At 42.0% G+C, this 21916-nt stretch overlaps 2 protein-coding genes across 3 annotated transcripts in view; both read right to left on the bottom strand.

The window, feature by feature from the left end:
• LOC127048325 (uncharacterized) overlaps positions 1-21916 on the bottom strand; it is a 172382-nt gene that overhangs the window by 11548 nt on the left and 138918 nt on the right. The gene's annotated exons all lie outside the window — the stretch shown is intronic.
• The window catches only part of LOC127047392 (uncharacterized), a 96132-nt gene that overhangs the window by 52016 nt on the left and 22200 nt on the right, over positions 1-21916 (bottom strand). Inside the window, exon 7 of the mRNA XM_050945507.1 lies at positions 5994-6058. Within this exon, the coding sequence (XP_050801464.1) occupies positions 5994-6058 (65 nt within the window). The remainder of the gene's footprint in view (positions 1-5993; positions 6059-21916) is intronic.

Genomic DNA, 21916 nt, shown 5'->3' with positions numbered 1-21916 from the left:
TACAAAAAGCAAGGCTGCTGGATTTGCTTAAGAATGCATTGATACATCATTGGCTCAGGAAGATCTCCCTTCACATTGACAATATTTGGCTAAGATTATTGAAAAGATTGCAGCAAGACAATCCCACAGCATCTAGATAATTCAGATTTCCTAGACCCTTGCCATTCTGAATGCCAGCACTGAGCTGGATGCACTGGTTGACAACCTCCTACTGGTCATTAATGAGGATCATATGTTCATACTGATATTACTAGATTTATCCACTGCATTTAATACTACTGATTATGAAGTGTTGTTGACCCATCCCCAGACCTCCAGGAGGAGTGGATGGCATTGCCCTTAAATGGCTTCCCTCTTTTCTCTCCGATTTTGAAGAATGTCACATTGGGCTGTTGCTATTCTTCCTCCAGGGTGCTCTCATGTGGAGTTCATATAGGGTCCCATCATGTCCCCCCTCCTATTAAAAGTGTATGTGGGGCTATAGGAAGGGATAGTGATAACATGTAATTGTGATGCCTTCAGTACACACACAAGACCCATCTGTTTCTTTCTCTTCTGAGCCAGATGATACAGTTGTGTACCTTTAGCCGGTGCCTGGATGAACATGAGTATGAGTGAGAGTGAGTGGACTAAGGCTCACAGAGTGGTCTTATCCTAAACTTACTGATGTCAGTAGGAGTCTTTCCATTGATTTTAACATGCTTTGGGGAAGATCTTCAAATTATATTATACAGAGGGAATATTGATGGGTTGGGGAATATGGTGAGGATGATGTCTGTTTGAGGCTACTTGTATTTACAACTTGAGAGCCTGGTTAGATTCCCAGTTGTTGAATAGGCAGGATAACTTTCTTTTATTTGCATCAGGCTAGGAAACAGCAACCTTTTCTTTTGGATGTGCACTTCATTATGATTCATGTCCTCGTTGTGTAAGATTAGACTACTGTAATATGCTCTATTTGTGACTACATCTTAAATCCACCAGGTGCTGAATGCGGTGCATAATGCAGCAGCACACAATTTGCTGGTATAATTTGATACAATTGCTGTCCTCAGTTTATATCCACTCATATCAGCAGGTAGTCTGGTGGCAATATGCGGAACCCCAGAAGATTTAAGAATGTTATTGCCTTGTGAAATCACATGCCACTGCTAGGAATATACATAAATTTGTCCCATTTTTCTAATGATTGTGGATGGTGGTCCCTTACTTACATGATCATTTTCCTCAGAGGAATTCCTTATGCTCAGCTCCTCACAAAATGAAATACAGCAGTGTATTTTCCCTGCCTGAATTATTTCATTACCTATTGCATAGCACCATCTGGCGGTCATTTTTCTATCTGTAATATAGAATTGTATTTTTCTTAAATAAATTTATAATAAGCCAGAATTAGAGCTTATTTGTTGAGAGGTGTGTGATCTAGTAGTTGGATCACAGGCCTTCCCAGGATCTAATCTGAACAGACACTAATTGCTACTATAGCACTAGGTAAGCCATTTAACTTCTCTGTCTCAATTTCTCCACCTGTAAAAAGAGACTACTACTACTTGTCTCCCTCTCACACTGTTGTTGAGAAGATTAGACAGCAGGTTAAAGTCTACTCACAGTCTCATTAGCATTAATTCAAAGTACCTCAATTGACCTAAAATAGCATGATTTGGCCCAATGTCAGTAAAGTACTATGGACATGAAGAGTGCTCTTTGAATGTTAATTACTTTTACTGAAGGCATAATAGTTATCATTTTTAGAACCTTTAACAGATACGTTGCATCCCACGATGAGCTCAGAGCCTGAGGCAAATAGGAAGAAAAAAAGCTCCCCACCAAAGGGTGTTAGTGTTACTCAAATAATAGAATATACTGTAAGTCACAACCATGTAATGCTCAGCTCAGCAACCATAATCGATGTAATGGAAGTGTTTCTACTCATCAGTGATGGAATGCCACAGCTTGGGAGTGCAAATCCACCTGATATATCACCACCTCATTGGGTGAAGAGGAGAAGATGTCTGTGGGGTAGCATCCTCATCAGCCCTATTCTACTGCTCCTCTAAAGATTTCTCCTGTGACAGAGATGTGGAGGAACACGAAGAGCAGATAATTGCTGCCTCTGGCACTCCCCAGGGTATAGCAGGGTGCTCTGGAGAGCTGTTGCTGATAAGCAGCCCACAGATCCCAATATGGCAACTGAGAAAGGTCATACAGAAAAGGAAGTATCCAAGATTAGTCATACCAGGAAGACTAAAGAGGGACTTGAGTCTGCCTGTGTCTTGAAGTTTCTCTCTCAGAAAAGATCTCGGAGAGGGAACTCCGAGCTGATAATCACATGAGCCTCACATGGAAATCAGAGTCAGAGAAGTTATGCTCCTCTTAGCCTATGGGAGGGGCAGTCAGGGGTGGGTTTTAGGCAAATTGTCTGTCCTTTCTAGTGGGTACTGGGGAGCAAGACTGTACCGGAGAATGATGTGATACTGGTGACAGATGAAGCTCCAATACTAAGAGTCTTTTGCACCCATAAGCAGAGGGGACTCAGAATCAAAGACAAATAAGTCCCTGGATAATCTAAACTCCTGTGGTACCAGGTGAATCTATGCAGAAACCAGGCAAGGCCTGGCAGTGAGAACTAGTGGTACTGATGATGACTTTGGCTTCAATGGCATCAGTCAATCAGTTTGTGATTTCAACTTGGGTATGGTAGATAACATGGAAGAAGCAGAGGCTGCAGTCAGTAACAGCTTCTTCAACACAGAGTCCTTAGAGATCCTAGCACCACGATCCTAGCTGGCTGGTACCAGGGCTGGCTTCAGTATCAGGCGATGCTGAGTACACTGGGACTTAGAAGTATCTGAAACCTTAGATGAGGAGGGACCCTCAGTACCAGGAGAGCTTTGAGCCTCAGCAGTACCCTTTTGGGGATGTGTGATCTCTGGAGCTGCAGGTCTCTGTGGTGGCCTAGGCACCCATTTCTCTCTGACGGGATCTGGAGCTCCTCCTTCTGGAAGTCTTGGTACTATCTCCCATGGTTCTTCCTGCAAAGATCTAATAGGTGAGCTGGCTGCAGAGGCTACAGGGGCATTGTGTTCACTGGAAAACTGCTATATAGGGGGGTATCGGGGCCTGGGTCAGAAGCAGATCAAAGGGAGTGCACCATAATTAGAAGTCCAAGCTTTATCTCCCTGTTCTTTCTAGACCTACTCATAAACCCTGAACAAATTTTACACTTAGATGGAACACAGGTAATCCCCTAAGCAGTGGATAAAGTGAGAGTGACTGCACTAACTGGGGTAGGATCCCAGCAAGTAAGGCAAGGTACAAATCCAGGTATTTAGGCATAACCCAAGATGGCCTCCTCCTCCAAAGGAAGGAGAAACATCGGGGAAGTGGGAGTTTCCTGAAGAAGTCTCCTCTCAAAGAAACCTGCTAATATGGATAAAAACTAGAAAGAGCTAAATGGCAAAACCTAGTTAAACAAGAACAGCTATTCCCTAAGGTAAACTAGCTAAGAAGATGCACGGCAAAACACTCCGTCTCAAGCCAAGACTGTTGAAAACGAACTGATGGCAGTTTGTCCAACATGGCTCTGTATATCCTTGTTATAGGGCACAAGGCTAGCTAGGGTGCATGTGCAGACTGAATGGGCACTGTTACCAAATGTTTCCAATCAAAAGCACACAGGACACAGGCACACCGAAAAATGGAGCACCTACAGGGACATTACTTGAAGAAGAACAATACAAGGAGAGGGGGAGAACAAATTAAAAAAGCATAATTTATTTTGGAAAAAATGGAAAATAAAACAGTAATGTCCTCAAACAAACACATTTTGGAAAGACTGGTCACACACTACTGCCTACAAAATGAGCATCTGACAGGTAAAGCAGCTCATATTGCCAAAAATACATTCAAAGCAATAGACCAGAAGTTCTCAAACTGTGGTCCGTGGACCACCAGTGGTCTGCATGCTCCATTCAGGTGGTCTGCGGATAGTTCCCTATAAGGTGCACACCTGGGTGGCCGCACAGGAGAGAATGAAGGGCCACTCACCTAATTAGTGGAGCCTCACAGAAGTGGCTTCACTAATTAGGTGCCTGAACCCTGGAGAAGACGCACATGTAAGGTGAGGTTGTGGCCTGGGGGGAAACATGGGGTACGTGGGAGGGGGCAGTGGGGTGAGAAAAGGGGGTGGGGGGAATTTGAGATGTGCAGAGCTGCGGCAGCCAGAGAAAGAGGCAACTTTTTCTAGCTACAGGGCTGCGGCTGCTGGGACCCCTCTCCTTCCCAGCCCCAGCTCGGAGGCTGTTGCGGTAGGGGAGAAAGGAAGAGACATCTCCCCTTTTCCCTCCCCCTGCTTCCCAGCCCCAGGTCAGGGGCTACCGTAGCGGGAGAGAGAGGGCACATCCATCGCATTAGAAAGGTAACACTACTGATATTAAATTGTGAGTTGTGGGCTTTTATTTCTAGAACAAAAAAACATTAATTACACCTCTACCCCAATATAACACTGTCCTTGGGAGTCAAAAAATCTTACCACGTTATAGGTGAAACCGCATTATATTGAACTTGCTTTGATCCACCGGAATGTGCAACCCCGCCCACCTGGAGCACTGCTTTACCACATTATATCCGAATTTGTGTTATATCGGGTCACATGATATTGGGGTAGAGGTGCATTATTAAGGTTTTTTTATATAGAGCTTTTATCCAAAGCACTTTACAATAATTAGCTGACGGTACAAACAACATTTGGAAAGATCATTAAGTGTTCTGCTGAGACCCTCAGCAATTTTCAAGTGGTCTGTGAAAAAAAGAGTTTGAGAACCACTGCAATAGACAAAGCCAAAAGATTATATTTATTTTGGAACGAAATTAAAAACAAATGTTTTCAAACAATGGAGGGGCCTATTGAATAAAACCTTCCAGAATTTCAGTTTGGAGTCAGTATTTTATATTCAGTCAAATGAGTTGAAACTGTTGAACATTCTCTGTGTTGCCAAACCAGCATTTGCCATACAATTTCGCAAAGTGTACAATACTAATAGCTAGCCTCTATACAAGCAAGACTATATTTCAGGGTCTAGCAGGGGCCTAGTAATGACAATATGAAAAGAAGGCAGACAAATGATGTTGCTAATGCATAGTCCTTCCTGCAATTAGCCAAAGTAAATGGTGATTCAAACAGTAGTTTAAGTTACACACACGGGTGAAAGTGGGTCAGAAAGCAGGCATGGGTAGGAACAACTGATATTCAAATATGGCCAATTTTGCATACTCAATGAATGCCCGATTAGCGCAGGATAGATTGTTTTATCATTTAAACCCATTAAGGTCAGGTCTACATAGAAAATTGCACCAGTTTAACTAAAGGTGTGAAGTTAAAGTGAGTTAGTTAAGCCAATGAAAAACCATGTCTGAACATTCTTAATTCAATTTACTACTACCTTATATTGGTTTAGTTTGCGTTGACAAATTTACAGGCACAAGCTAAACCAAAATAATCATCTTAAAACCAATATACGTGTAACTACACAGGGGTTTGTACAAGTTTAACTAGATCAATTATAATCCAGCTTTAATTAAACTGATGCAACTTGTGTTTTTGGAGCTAACACTTTTTTCCTGATCCACATGAAACTTTAGTCACCAATCAATTTATCCCAGACAATTCCATGGGAGTAGTGCCACCTTACATCAGAGATAAAATTTGTCTCAATATGTGGATGGATCCATAAGAATATTTATCAGCACCCTCTGTCTGTCATTTAAGGCCTGGTCCAAAGCCCACGGGAGTCAGTGGAAAGACTCAAATTAACTCCAGTGCACTTTAGATCAGACTCAATTCATATAAATGCCAACAGGAGAAAAAAAAGTCAAAATACATAGTGTTTTATGAAACTCTCATGACACAGTTGAACTGAGTCAGATACAACTGAATTCCAGACATCCTCACTACTTCATCTCCAATACCCAACATTTAGGGAAAGAAATTTTACCTTAGGAAGTTACACGTTGCACGGTATTGTTCATGTAGTAAATCTGAAAGAATACAATCAAAATCCTACAACAAAAGAGAGAGAAATGTATATCTGAACACAATATGCAACTGGAAACAAAGTATCAGTATCCATTAAACTAGATACAGACTGATGACAGGTTTCAGAAAGTCTTAATTAACGAATATTTTCTTGTTTGAAGATCTTGATTTTGCATAAGGTTATGTCTATACAAGGGGAGTGCTTTACCAATATAGGAATACCAGTATATTTCACCAGCAAAGCCTTTTATTGTGGACACAGTTCTACAGTCAAAGCTGTATTTTGCACAATATAACACAACCATCCCACAAACATGCCACACATACTGTGTACCAGTAAAAGCACAGTTTGGCCTACACTATAGACTTCTGCCAGCACAGCTATGTCAGTCAAGGATCACCTCTCAGCATCCCTGACCAACGCTGCTGCGCTGACAGGTGTCTGTAGTGTAGACCTAGCTGTAGGGCCAGAATTTTAAAAGTACCATTATGAGCTGGGTGAAACCTTGTTACAGGTCGCATTAAAACCTTGTTCATAGTGATGTGTGAATGAGATCCCCATGTTAGAGAGTTGTAAGATACAGCTAAGGGTCCATACCTAAAACAAAGCCTAAGAGTCTGCCAGAAACTAGCGCCAGGTGGGTGGAGGGTCTGACTGGTTATTTTGATCAGGTGGGTGTATAGGAGAACACAAAAACTGAGGTGAGGACAGACAAAAACAGAGACAGAGGCACAGGCAAAAAGTAAGAAAGCCAAGCAGTGGCCTGTAAGCATAGTGTGTCCCTGGAAAAAGCTAGAAGGAGAGTTTTTCAGTCTGTTGGCTAAAGGGGTTTGGGGCTGTAAACAAAAAACCTGCTCCTTTTGTTCTTGATTCCTTCTGTGTTCAGAAACACAGGAGTTTGTACATTTTTTTTTGTAAATAAACAGAACTGCCTTATAGAAATACCTATCACTAATTTCTACTCCCAGCTAGAACACCCCAAGGCCCCAAAATGTTCTATCCACTTGGGTTGAAAAAAGGCAACAGTGTTTAGGCACCTGAAGATGAAGTTGGAGCCCTAACGGGATTTTCAAAATCACCTATCTGCATTTGTAGGCACCTAAATACCTTAAAAAACCCTGGCCTTTAGGTACATGGTTAATCTTGTGCACTCTGAGTAATCCCAATTTCAACAGGACTATTCAGAGTGGTCAAAAATAATCATATGCCTAAATTTTCACAGGATCAGTCTAAAAGGCCAGAGCACGCAGCATAAGGACAAGACAAGATATATACTTTTTTTAAGCTGTACCCACATTGCTAGTTTTCAGTATGCTGAAGATTTTGGCATCTGGGGAGAATGAAAGGCAATTTGGGATTGTGGGATAATTACATTAGATGTATATTTCTGTTTAAATCATTGGAATTGAAACACAATATTAAAGAGATTAGGTAGACAGAGGTAATATCTTTTATTGGACCAACTTCTGTTGGTGGAAGGTACAATCTTTTGAACTATCACAGAGAAGCAGAGCTCTGTGTAGCTTGAAAGCTTGTATCTTTCACCAACAGAAGTTGATCCAATAAAAGATATTACCATACCCACTTTGCCTCTTTCATATTCTGGGACCAACACAGTTACAACACCCACCACTACAAACAAACAGACAATATTGTCTTCAAGTATAATTCTTATGTTCCAGAAATCAACCATTGAGATGAATGGGGCAGTTCACACCTCTTAGGCTTTTATTGTAGACTCTCTTCAGACTCACAAATACAGTATTGCATCAGTTTACACACTTCATATTTTCAAGGTGCTAGAAAGTTTTTGAAAATAAATGAAAACTTTTAGCACAAGTCTGCTGAAAAAGGCAGGCAACAGGTGTGTTCTGCAGCTGTATAATACATAGGGTCATACATAAAGCTACTGTACATAAGTGAAGATATATATATGACCTTTCTGTGCATCTGCATTTTGCATTATCTGTCTATTTAGATTATAAACTCCTCAGGAAGTTCAGCAGTCTCTTGTTCAGCAGTCAGTGTTTAACAATAATAAACAATATAAATAATACAGAAAAGGAAATCTCAGTAAATCCTCTTAGAGCCACATTTGTTAAGTGTGTGTGTGTGTATATATATATATATATATATATATATATATATACATACATACATATTTAAATCCTATGGAATGCAGAGTCAATTACCTGTGGTGGAATGAAAAAATGCATTATTGTAACACATAGTTCTTATATGATGCTTTACACTTTCAAATGCTGTATAAACATTAAGATCCCCAGACTCCCCTAAATCCAAGAGTCTCTAAAAGACATGAGTCTGCACTCAGAAACTTTTCTCTTCATTCTTCTACTGGGGCCATGAGAGGTTGCACTGCTACAGAAATGGCAAAGGGAGAGGTCCGCACACCTAATGAGATCTTGAGACAGCCACCAGAGGCCTGGGTCATCTCCTTAGATGCCCTGGCTCTTGGTTACCTGTAACCCACTGACAGCATGAATCTGATGTTACTTTGGGCTCTGTCAAACAGCACGGCTCCTTAACTCTCCTTCAGGTGTTGAAAGGATCAGAATGTGGATGGGGAATATACTGAAGATAATGCTGATTGAATCAGCATTAACTTGTGCAAGTTTGCCCTTCCATGTGTTTGAGGGTGGCACAATGGAGTTACGCATGAAAACCACCTCCAAAACTTGCTCCCTCCTATTTCATCCCCCACCCACAGAGCCTACATTCTTCTAAATGGCTTACATGGGGTTGTGAGAAAGAGAGAGCATGTTACGGAGCCGACAATCCCACTATTGCACCAGGTCAAATTTCCCTTTGCTTTCATAAAGGGACGGGATCTTAACTAATTCATCTTCCAACCTCAATGACGTAGGGAAGAACTATTTCCATTTTACAGATGATGAAATGGGCACAGAGAGGTTAAGTGATTTGTCTAAGACACAGGGAATCCGCGTTAGGGCCATGGCTAGAATTTGGCTCCACTAGAACAAGCTGCCTCTCATTATCGCTTCATTCATAATAACAATCCATGAGAGATGTGGTCTACGCACAAGAGTAAAGGTTCATCTACATACAAAGGGGATCCCAAACAACTAAAATTGTTTTAATTCAGACATTTATTTAAGTCAGTTCAAGTCTGTGTGCGGACACATTTATTCTGGAATAAGACCACTCTTTTCAATTTATATTATGTCATTTTTGTAAATTTTATTCAGGAATATGGCTGTCCACACACTGACTTGCACCCTCATAACTTAAGGTTGCATCTGACGAAGTGGGTATTCACCCACGAAAGCTCATGCTCCAATACGTCTGTTAGTCTATGAGGTGCCACAGGACTCTTTGCTGCTTTTACAGATCCAGACTAACATGGCTACCCCTCTGATACACAACTGAAGGTGTGGATTAAAATATAAACTAACCTTCCATGCTAGGAATTCCTAAACTCAAACTCTGTCTCTGACTATAGTTTTCTCTATAACCTTGGGCAAGTCATTTCACCTTTGTCTCAGCTTCTCCATCTGTATAATGGACAGGACCGGCGCTAGGGGTTTGAGCGCCCTAGGCGGACGGCAATTTCGCCACCCTGCGCGCTGGTCCTGCGGCTCCGGTGCTCCGTGGCTCCGGTGGAGTTGCTGCAGTCATGCCTGCAGGAGGTCCACCGGAGCCGCGCGAGCAGCCGACCATCCGCAGGCACGACTGCGGCAGCTCCACCAGAGCCGCGGAGCACCGGACCCTCCGCAGACACCACTGTGGCAGCTCCACGGGAGCCGCCTGCCACCCCCTCCGGCAAAACGGCGCCCACCATTTATTCTGGAGCCCTAGGCAATTGCCTCGGCTGCCTAAATGTAGCGCTGGCCCTGATAATGGAAATAATAATTACCTGCCAGCAGGGCTGGCTCCAGGCACCAGCTTATCAAACAGGTGCTTGGGGCGGCAACTCCGGAGCAGGGCGGCACTTTCAGGTATTCGGCGGCAATTCAGCAGAGGGTCCCTCACTCCTGCTCGGAGCGAAGGACCTCCTGAAGAATTGCCGCAGATCGCAATCGTGGCTTTTTTTTTTTTTTTTTTTGGCTGCTTGGGGCAGCAAAACCCCTGGAGCCGGCCCTGCCTGCCAGAAGGGTATTGTGAATATAATTTATGTAAAATGCCTTGAAAATGTAAAATACTACATTAGTACAAAATATTGCCATTATATTTAGGACAGATGCATGGGTCTGTATATTCAGACTCCATAAGCTAAGAAGGCCATAAAATGCTGCATTATGTCACATTGTAAGTTGTGGCCAACCACAGCATCAGTCCTTGTCCACTTGGTTTGTTCTTCCATTGACTAATTCGCTCCTTTTTCCAAAAACAAACAAACAAAACAGTCCTAGAGGTGAAGTATTATACACTGTAATTAAAAAACAAAACCCAAAAATAAATATTTGACTTAAAGACTAAGTGAAAACTAAATTTTTACTTCTGCCAACCTCAGTCTGTTTGCCAGGTACCAAGGAATGCGTTTGGTAAGATAGAATTCTTTACTTTTAAAATGTGCCATAAATTCTATTAGAGAAAGCATAAATAATTAAAGTTAATGCCTGGAAACTGGCACCAGCTACCGGTATGATGACTCAACCTCTTGGAGCTCCATTCATTATATTCAGCTACAAAAGCTAGAAGTTATAAAATATGCATGAATAAATTCTATTAAGTATTAACACACTACTTCTTTAAATGTTCGTTCTGACCCAGGTGGTACTGATATAGATTCTCTCTCCTCCGGCATCTTTTTACTTAAAATAACCCAAGATTATTTTGCTGCCTCTAAGGATTAAACAAATTAGCGTCTTAAAAATGTATTATAGGACTCTCCCACTTTCCAAGGCATAAAATACAATTAATGTGAAGTTTGCTCTCTGGCATAAATTGTTATACTGATTATGAAATGCTGGACTTGACTGTATAGAGCAGGGGTAGGCAATCTATGTTACACGTGCCGAAGGCGGCACGTGAGTAGATTTTCAGTGCCACTCACACTGCCCAGGTCCTGGCCACCGGTCCAGGGGACTCTGCATTTTAATTTAATTTTAAATGAAGCTTCTTAAACATTTTAAAAACCTTATTTACTTTACATAGAACAATAGTTTAGTTATATAGTATAGATTTATAGAAAGAGATCTTCTAAAAACATTAAAAAGTATTACTAGCACGTGAAACCTTAAATTAGAGTGAACAAATGAAGACTTGGCACAGCACTTCTGAAAGGTTGCCAACCCCTGGTATAGATTACCATCTTCATCTTTCTCCTTTAATTTTAAACATTTTGAACCAGAGTCTTCAGTCTGCTAAATTCAGTCTTATGCAGACCAAACTGAACTACACATAGCAAGAGATCTGCACTGAAGAATTCCCCCTTTAAAGGAGGAATCTTCATAGGCACAAAAAGCTGTCAGAGGAGCTCCAAGACCTGACTCTATTTTAGGATTTTAGCAGTATCCAAGTACTTTCCACCTAAAATCAATAGCAATTGCAAAGACCCTAGTCAACTCCATAGAGTGTCTGGCACTTCTCCTTTTTCAGGGTAAAAACTCTGCTTGGGGTAGGGATTTTGTTTAGATTTTTTTACATTTCATTAATTTATGTCTTGTTTTAGGTTGACTTCTTAGAGGAGAAAAAATCCAGACATTAAAGGAAATTGATGTTTTCATGTAACTGATCTGTATAGGTTATATAATAGGCCAAGATTTTCAATTTTGAAAATCTGTGTCATACTTAATCACTGCTACCAAGGTTTAAAAGGACCCAGTTTTTCTTTGTTTTAAAAACAAATACATTTTGAAAACTTTCTCAATATGCTATCAGTTTATACATTGCAATTATTGGCCCAAACCTTCAGACCACTTCTCATTTCAGATGTCTCATAACAAATCTTTTATTAGCCCTTATCCTATTGGTGACACCTTTTTTCCTTTGATGACAGCTGACATTTGTCTTTGTCTCTCCTATCACAACGTTGCCCCAAAGATGGGTATTTAATGCAATACAAGAGTATTATCACTTTGTTAATACATCTGTGATTCAACGGTTGTCAGCATATTTCAGTTAATATGAGTCTTGTTCATGTGTATAACAGGGTTCAAAAAAGAACTAGATAAGTTCATGGAGGACAGGTCCAACAATGGCTGTTAGCCAGGATGGGCAGGGATGGTGTCCCTAGCTTCTGTTTGCCAGAAGCTGGGAATGGGCAACAGGGGATGGATCACTTGGTGATTACCTGTTCTGTTAATTCCCTCTGGGGAACCTAGCATTGGTCACTGTCAGAAGACAGGATACTGGGCTAGATGGACCATTGGTCTGACCCAATATTGCCATTTTTATGTACACTGTTTACCATGTGTTATTCTTTACACTTTAAAAAAAATTTTCTCCAAAAACCAAATAAAGGGCCCAAGTCTGCAAGTCACTGAGTGAACCTGCCTGCAAGGTCCTGAGCACTCTCAATCCCCAAAAAAAGTAATGAGTTAAAGGTGCTGAATATCTCACTGAGCGTATTCAATGCCTCATAGGATCAGGCCCAAAATGAGGTGCAGGAAGAAGGGAGGGAAATTTCTCTCTTTGGGGCCCTCCCACTTTTATAAAACCATACAAACAACTCTTCTTACAGCTAATAACATAATCAAAGTCATATCCCCATATTGTGCACAACCATTCACTTCTTTTGGTGACCGCAGAAAAAGTCTTGCATCTCACTTAATGTCAAGTAATTTTAATAAAATTATGTTTACCATAACTCAAAGTCTTTGGATCCAAGTACCTTACCACAAAACTTCCAGCAAGGAAGGGAACTATTTAAAGTGTGGTTACAGTCAGAAAAGTGGCTTTATAACAATGACACTGTATTATCTCACAGTACTGATCCTTTTATATAATCATACCACATCTGATTATTGGCAAAAATAAGATTTTTGTTACTGTTTATAACTCTTAGCTGTGACATGTACCTCAAAATAGCAACCTATAACCCCCATGTTCATCATTCATATGTGGTTGTGATATTTCATACAAAGCATGCAATGTAAGATATCATATGAAAGGTCATGATCTGTTGAAACCCACTGTTCTGTACAAATGTGTATATCATTAGTGTGTATAAAGTTATGAGATTTTGCTGTATGGTTGTTACTGAAATATGTTATGTTTGCTAGTGACATACAACAAAGGCAAACCACTCCCAGGAGCAGGGGAGTTGTAATCAACGGATTTGCAATTCAGTGAGGGCTGCTCAGGCTCCACGCAATGGGGACTACTGAACTCTATGATTCATTTGTACAAGATCAGATCAGGGGGATTGTTCAACCCTGTGACTCATCACAGCCCACCAGGACATGCCTGGGCTAATATCTTCTAGGCATATGCACTAAGGATATAAAATAGGGGACAGTGTCATCATGCTTTTGCCTTTCTCCTCCCCTACCTATGCTGGAAGAAACAAGAACACTGTGAAAACAGAAAACTTCAACTGAGGAGACTGGTCCAGGCCAAGGGAGAATCCTGTGTTTTAAGAACTATAATATCCAGTGGGTGAGAAAATTGCTTGATCTAGATACTATCTAGTGTAATAAGGTATAAGATTTAGATTGTGAGCTTATCTTTTTTCTTTTAATTTCTCTCTCTGACCTTTTATGCCTACCACTTATAATCACTTACAATCTATCTTTCTGTAGTTAATAAATCTGTTTTATATTTTACCTAAAATATGTTCCTTGAAGTGCTTAGGAAATCTCAGCTCAGGTTACAAAGGCTAGTGTATGTTCTCTCCACATTGAGGGAGGAGTGGACTGGTTAATAAACTTACACTGGTCAGACTTCTGACCAGGGAAAGATGGTTCAGCTCTGGGGAGCTGGGAGAAATTGGCTGATGCCTTTCTCTGTGTGATTCATGAGTGGCTCTGGGAGGATTCATGCAATCTAGTTGGGTGTGGGGTCTAAATGCTGTTATGCTTAGTGATAACAGTGCCTGGAGGGGTTTGCTGCTTGTCACTAGCAAAGCATTGCAAGAGACAGCCTAGGTGAGTACAGCAGTACCCCAGTTCCAGGTTGCACCCCAAGGGATTCCATCACATTAGGACAACAGAACTAATACAGCCCTGGAAGAGTGAGTCAGATTTTTTCTGACTCCAATGTCTTCAATACAATTTTTAAACTATAGGTATAGTCACACTACAATCTTAAATCGACCTAGGTTAAGTCAGTTTACAGCCACTGCAATAATTATGGGGGAACCAAGAGCTTGGGGCAGGGGAGTGGAGGGGGGCAGCCGGGCTCCCTGCTGGGAGAAGGGACCCCAGCAGGCAGCAGGGCTCTCAGTGGGAGTGGGAAGTCCGAGTGGCAGCACAAATGAGGAGTCTGGGTAGCAGTCCAGCTTGAAGCGGAGACCCAGCAGCAGCCCAGCTGGGGATCCAGGCCTTCTCAATTTCAGGGAAAGACAGCCAAGAGCCCACGTAAGTAACACAGTGTCTACATTGACATTGTGTTACTCTAACAACACAGACATAAGCACTACGTCTCTCGTGGAGGTGAGTTATGATATCAGTGTAGTAGGGCACTTACTTCGGCAGGAGCAAGTCTGTTGTGTGTACGCTGACATAGTTAGGTCAACATAAGCTGCCTTATGTTGACCTAACTGTGTAGTGTAGTGTATTTCCAGTTGAAGAATCTTTATTATAAGACGCAATCATCAATTACACTTGAATTATAGTTAGTACACCCTAGTAGGGGCAGGTTTAATGGCAAGGATGTATGTTCCAGAAAGAATGCAATTTGATGTTCAGATTCTCAGGTGAGTTTGTACAGCTGGCAATTAGAATACACATATTTTTACCTGTAAACTAAAACAGATTCTGCCATCCTAATTTATTGTGAGTAGTATTTTATTCCAAGAGTAATTCCGTTAGAATCACTAGCGAGGTACTACTCAAAGTGTGTTAGAGTTGCAGAATCAGGTCTACAATAATATGAGCACTGAGATAAAAACATGAGATCAACAAATGCCATTTTTAGTCTCTCTTCAGAGTAGAATTACACTTTAAACCCATGTGATATAGTTTTTGATTAGTTATATGGCATCTGTGACCATCAATTTTTAGTTAAGTGCCTTTAAATGATGCTGCATCTGAACATCTTAAAGAATCCACATCCAACATCCATAAATCTCTGATTAATAGATCACTATAGAATGTATCGCCACAACTTGCTGTTAATTCCATCTAATTATTCTATACATCTTATTACTTTTAAGAGCAATAAGAATGACATAATAAAATCTACAGAAGACTGACCTATTCTCTGACAATCTCTCCATACAGTTCTGAGGTAACAACATATATTTTTCTACTACAATATTAGAAATATGAAAACTAGTACTTAAAAGTATCATTCTAAAAGACTAGATAGCTTAGAAAATTGATACGTTCCGGAGGCTTTTAACTAAGTCTCCATCTTAAAAACTGCCCAAATTAAGAGAGAGTAAAACGTGTTACCAGCTGATGGTTGTTGGGTGATGTATAGGTGGCATCCCCTTGTGGCCCATCAGAGCACTATTTCCCAACTTCACATTCCCGATAGTCAGATGTTACTCCTCGCAGATCCAGTGCCATGGTGCCTTAGTCCTCTGGCTAAGTCACATTGGAGTCCTACCCTTTCCGAGATGTTAGAGTCCAAAACAAAAATGAAAACAGTGAACTAAAAATCAGGTTTGTCTCAGGATTTGTCGGCTGGATCCTGCCCTTCTGCTCTAGGCTTGTCTCCATGCAACTAGTCCCTTCTTGTCCGTCTTCCTGGGCCTAGTCGTCCCATCCACCAAATGGCTCATCTAGGTAGCAAGCTGTCTTAGAACATGTCTACATTGCAATTAAAAACCTGTGTCAGCTGACTCAGGCTCCTGGGGCTCGGGGTAAGGGGCTATTTAATTGTAGTTTAAACATTCAGGCTCAGGCTGGAACCAAGGCTCTGGGATACCTCAGGTTCTTGGCTGGAATCAAGGCTTCCCTTGTTAAGCAAGTAGCAGAGCTCTGCTCCCCTTCCTGAACATTTTTTGCAAGCAGTAGTGGGGTAGGGTCAGCTAGGCCCACAAGTTCTCTTCAGAGGTGTCCTATGTGAAATGATTTGGTGAACACAGTCCATTTATTAGTTGACGATATCAACAATCATGAAGTTATAACTGCACTAATTGGCATCTTTGTTGGCTATCTCAATTAGGGATGCAATTCATTTTTGCCTCATTTCAAATCCATTTAAACATTGAAATTCAGACTGTTTAAAGAGTTACTGGGCTCATGTTTCATTTGGGACACTAAACTGAAATGACAGTTTTGATAAATGTAAATACCACAAAATCATACATTAGCTACCCAGGAATTACATCTAAGATACAGGGTGAAATCCTGTGAATTTATTTCTAGTCATGGAATCTGAGCAAAGTTCAAGTACACTATACAATGTAAAATACCTCTTTCACACACGAACAAGATTCAACTGCACTATAAATTAAGGGTAATATTTTCAAAGGCTCCTGCATAATTAAGAAGTGTAAGTTCCACTTTCATTTCCCACTTAGGCACTTGAGGCCAGATTTTCAAACGTATATAGATACCTAAAGATGCAAATAATGATACCCTAACTCTTTATAAAGCGCTTTGCATAATTAGATCTCAAAGCACTTTACAAAGGATATCAGTATGATTATCCGTATTTTACAGATGGGGAAACTGAGTGATGCAGAGGTGAACTGACTGCTATGGTCACATAGCAGATGAGTGTCAGACCTGGGAATAAAACCCAACCCTTGAGAGTCCCAGTCCAGTGCTCTAGCCACTGTTCCACGCAGTGGTACCTAAACTGCATAGTATCCAGGACAAAATACGTAATATTGACATAAATAGTTCTATGATTCTGCTATCATTTAAGTAACAGAATTGTCTGATAAATTATCTAGGTCTGTAGTACATGTATTTAACTACAGTGGAGCTATTTTTCATACACGCTTTGGGACAGATCCTACTTCCATGAAAGTTATGGGGAAAAGACTCCCATCTGTTTCAATGGTGGGGGGGGGAGGAGGTGGCTTCAGGACCTTTAACTGTAATATATCTACAATATATTAGTAGTAGTAGTAGAAACCACATATATTGCACAGTCAAATTACAGACATATTCTCTACCCCACACTACATTAAACCTAAAACAAGACAAAACAAGAAAAAATACCCACCCACTACATATTTATGTAACAATACTTTGACATGTTCATCTGACCCATTTTCAACAAACATGACTGTGTTGCATCCTATAGCATTTCCTCCAACCCAATGGTACATCAGCTATGTTTGCTGCATCCTCTTGCTTTCATTTTTCACTTGCCTTCTAGGCAACTGAAATGGCAACAACTGTATACAAATCAATCTGAGGTGGTATATGAAAAAAGGGTGGCTACATATAAGAAGGCATTCATATCTTTATGTTGCCAAAATGAATGGCAGAGGCAAGACTTGAAGCCAGTTCCAGCTCTAACCAAAGTTGGGATACTATTTATAGCTGTCTGGACTGAGGCCATGTCTACATCTAAAATTTTGCAGCGCTGGTTGTTACAGCTGTATTAGTACAGCTGTATAGGGCCAGCGCTGCAGAGTGGCCACACTTACAGCAACCAGCGCTGCAAGTGGTGTTAGATGTGGCCACACTGCAGCGCTGTTGGGCGGCTTCAAGGGAGGTTCGGGGAACGCAAGAGCAAACCGCGGCGAAGCTGGTCTCCTTTCCCGGTTTGCTCTCTCGTTCCCCGAACCCCCGAACAAGCAGGTCTCCTTCCCTGCGGTTTGCTGGGTGGTTCGGGGAACGCGAGAGCAAACCCGGGAAAGGAGACCAGCTTCGCCGCGGTTTGCTCTCGCGTTCCCCGAACAAGCAGGTCTCCTTCCCTGCGGTTTGCAGGGTGGTTCCGGGAAACGCGAGAGCAAACCGCGGCGAAGCTGGTCTCCTTTCCTGGTTTGCTCTCTCGTTCCCGGAACCACCCAGCAAACCTCAGGGAAGGAGCCTGCTTGCTCGGGGTTCGGGGAACGCGAGAGCAAACCGCGGCGAAGCTGGTCTCCTTTCCCGGTTTGCTCTCGCGTTCCCGGAACCACCCAGCAAACCTCAGGGAAGGAGACCTGCTTGCTCGGGGTTCGGGGAACGCGAGAGCAAGACGGGGAAGGAGACCAGCTTGATTACCAGAGGCTTCCTCAGGTATGCTGGGATACCTGCTTATTCCACGGAGGTCAAGAAAAGCGCTGGTAAGTGTCTATATTTGATTACCAGCGCTGGATCACCAGCGCTGGATCCTCTACACCCGAGACAAAACGGGAGTACGGCCAGCGCTGCAAACAGGGAGTTGCAGCGCTAGTGGTGCCCTGCAGATGTGTACACCTCCTAAGTTGCAGCGCTGTAACTCCCTCACCAGCGCTGCAACTTTCTGATGTAGACAAGCCCTGAGTTACTGGCTGAGAAATCTTTGGATGATCAGACATACTTTAACTTCTCCACATGGAGTTAGTGCCATATGATCCATATTGACAAAAGAATTCATAGCAGTCTGGAGGTTGGCCCACAGCACTGACCACCACACTCTGGTGGAACTATTTGGAGTGGGAAAGTCCAGCGTCAATGCAATTGTTTTTAGATGTATACAAGAAGGCCTGCTGTGACTGCATGATCACCATTTCTAAAGTACTAGAGAACTCTGTCCATGTTTTTTTTCCATTCTACTGTTTATTTGCAGTTCCAGAGGTGATAAAATGAAAGCATTTAAGAAGAGCCTCCCTCACTTTGTCTCTCTAAGTCCCAAGAGCTGATAAGGCTTTCAAAGTATCTTTTTGTTTCTTTACTCCATTATTCAATTCCCCTAGGTAGATGGATTCTTATGGAGTTTAATCTTCAACCTCTTGCAATATAAAGCAGAGAACCAGAGGCACTGCTGAGTCAAATATATCAATAATACATAAAAAGGTAGACGGGCAGCTCTATATTTCTGTATGTGACTGACAGGCACTCTGTTTTGAAGCGAACCTGCAAAGTCAAAATATGCATAAATGACTTCACATAAGGTGAAGAAGAGAGGGTGAAACATTCTTTTTAAATGGCTGAACTATTGTTGACTGACATGAATTTATAGAAATATTAGGCATAGTGCAAAAATGATAAACACATTATTATAAAATCCCAGGCAAAAAAAAACATGCTGTACCCAGGCTATTCCACTCTGACTTTAGTCCAAAGCACTCTCATCTTTTGTTAAATTAGGCTCTTTAATAAAGTTTACTATGTCATCATATTACCACATTTTCAGTGATCACATTGTAGCCTCTATAAATTCTGAAACAGTCTCTCTTGTGGGGCTGGTACAAATGAAAACATCAGTTCGTGTGTTTCAATTTCAAAAAAATGGTGTATGAATTCCTCTTGTAACTTTAAAACTATGTCTCCATGGTGAGGAATTGCAGAGTAGCTTGAAAAAGAGCTCAGTGGTTTGGGGGAAATGATCATCATCCCAGCTGATGTATGCAGCACACACATTTCTTCAATCCCAAGGTGGGAGGAATGGGCTATATCAGAAGTATTTTTAAGTGGGGGGTGGAGATCCAGAGAGGTGGGAAAATGAACTGTCTACTCTCAGGTTTCAGAGTAGCAGCCGTGTTAGTCTGTATCCGCAAAAAGAACAGGAGTACTTGTGGCGCCTTAGGCCACGTCCAGACTAGGTATTAAAATCGATTTTAGATACGCAACTTCAGCTACGGGAATAACGTAGCTGAAGTCGAATTTCTAAAATCGAGGTACTCACCAGTCTGGACGGCGCGGCATCGATGTCCGCGGCTCTCCGCGTCGATTCCGGAACTCCGTTCGGATTGATGGAGTTCCGGAATCGATGTAAGCGCGCTCGGGGATCGATACACCGCGTCCAGACTAGACGCGATATATCGATCCCCGAGCAATCGATTTTAACCCGCCGATGCCGCGGGTTAGTCTGGACGAGGGCTTAGAGACTAACAAATTTATTTGAGCATAAGCTTTCATGGGCTACAGCTCACTTCATCAGATGCATAGAATGGAGCATATAGTAAGAAGATATATAAACATACAAAGAGCATGAAAAGGTGGAAGTTGCCATAGCAACGGTAAAAGGCTAATTAACTAAGATGAGCTATTATCAGCAGGAGAAAAAAAGAAAAAAACTTTTGTAGTGATAATCAAGATGGCCCATTTTAGACAGTTGACAAGAAGGTGTGAGGATACTTAACATGGGTAAATAGATTCAGTGTAATGACCCAGCCACTCCCAGTTTCAGTTCAAACCCACATTAATGGTATCTAGTTTGCATATTAATTCAAGCTCATCAGTTTCTTATTGGAGTCTGTTTTTTAAGCTTTTCTGTTGCAAAATTGCCACCTTTAAGTCTGTAACTGAGTGACCAGAGAGGCTGAAGTGTTCTCCTATTGGTTTTTGAATGTTATGATTCCTGATGTCAGATTTGTCAGACTCCAGTGAGAAACTGCTGAGCTTGAATGTACTTCCCTGTAAGCCAATCCTGCTCCCCATGTCAACCACAGCTGGCAAAGGAAATAAAGCCCCTATTGTTTTGAATCCATTCATTCTTTATTTATTAAAAAAAAAAAGAGAGATCACTGACAAGGTAGCCCGGGTGGAGTAGGGGAGGAGGGAAGGACAAGGTCACTTTGCTTATTGTAGCCACATGACAAATCAGAGCTTTTTGAATTACAGCCTTCTGTTGCTTGAGCCATCCTCTCGAGCTGAGGGGCTGGGTGCCTGAAGCCTCTCCTCCACGGGTTCTTGGGCGTCTGGGTGAGGAGGATATGGAACTTGGTGAGGAGAGCAGTGGATGCAGAGGGGGTCTGTGCTCTAGTTGCCTTTCCCACAGCTCCACCAGATGCCTGATGATGTCCATTTGCTCCCACATCAGCTTCAGCGTCTCCTCCTGTGTGTTCTGACCATGCTCACTGAATGCTTTCCTGGCCTCTGTCACCAAATGCCTCCATGCATTCAGCTGTGCCCTATCAGTGCGGGAGGACTGCATGAGCTCGGAAAACTGTCATCGTGTGCGTTTTTTTTTTTTTTTGCCTTCTAATCTGTGATAACCTCAGGGATGGAGTTGACACGAGGAACATAGAAACATTTGCACCTGCAGGGAGGATAAAAAGGGAGAGTAAAATTTAAGAAGATACATTTCTGAGAACAAAAAGGAGACTCTTTCACAGTGAATCAAGCAATTCACAGCAGACAGCACATGTGCTTTAGGACAAGGTTGCATTTTGCTTTTTATATTGCGTGCCTGCCGGTATGGTGACATATCACACACAACTGGGCAACAGAATTCAGTTTCCAGGCAGCCAGGGTAAGTCAAAGGGTACGCGGGGTTGGCTTCTTCCACCTTTATAACATGTGGGAATGGTTTCAAACTGAAGCGCCCTCCTTTCCCATAGAAAGCAATCCTGGTTGGGTTTGCCATTTAAAATGAAGGGCTCTGGTTTTGGGGTGAATGTGCAGCACACCCCTCCCCCACCGCGTGGCTATTCTCCAGGATGATCCCTTTTAGCCAAGCGCAAACAGCCCAGCACGAACAGGGTCCTTTTACAGTTTGCTTACAAAAATTCCCCTATTTCAACTGGGTGACCATGAATGACATTACTCTCCTGAGGCTGACAGAGAAAGATAAAGATCAAATGTTGCATGAACGCAACCAAAACCTAGGACCATTCGCTACTATGCTTTGTGCTGCAATGATTCCAGAGTACTTGCTACTAGCTTGGCATGGTAAAGTGTCCTACTGTGGAGGATGAAATA

The sequence above is a fragment of the Gopherus flavomarginatus genome, chromosome 3, assembly GCF_025201925.1.
Source record: "Gopherus flavomarginatus isolate rGopFla2 chromosome 3, rGopFla2.mat.asm, whole genome shotgun sequence".
Lineage (NCBI taxonomy): Eukaryota > Metazoa > Chordata > Testudines > Testudinidae > Gopherus > Gopherus flavomarginatus.
Note: the sequence above shows the minus strand (reverse complement) of the source record. Positions and strands in the feature narration are given on the sequence as shown.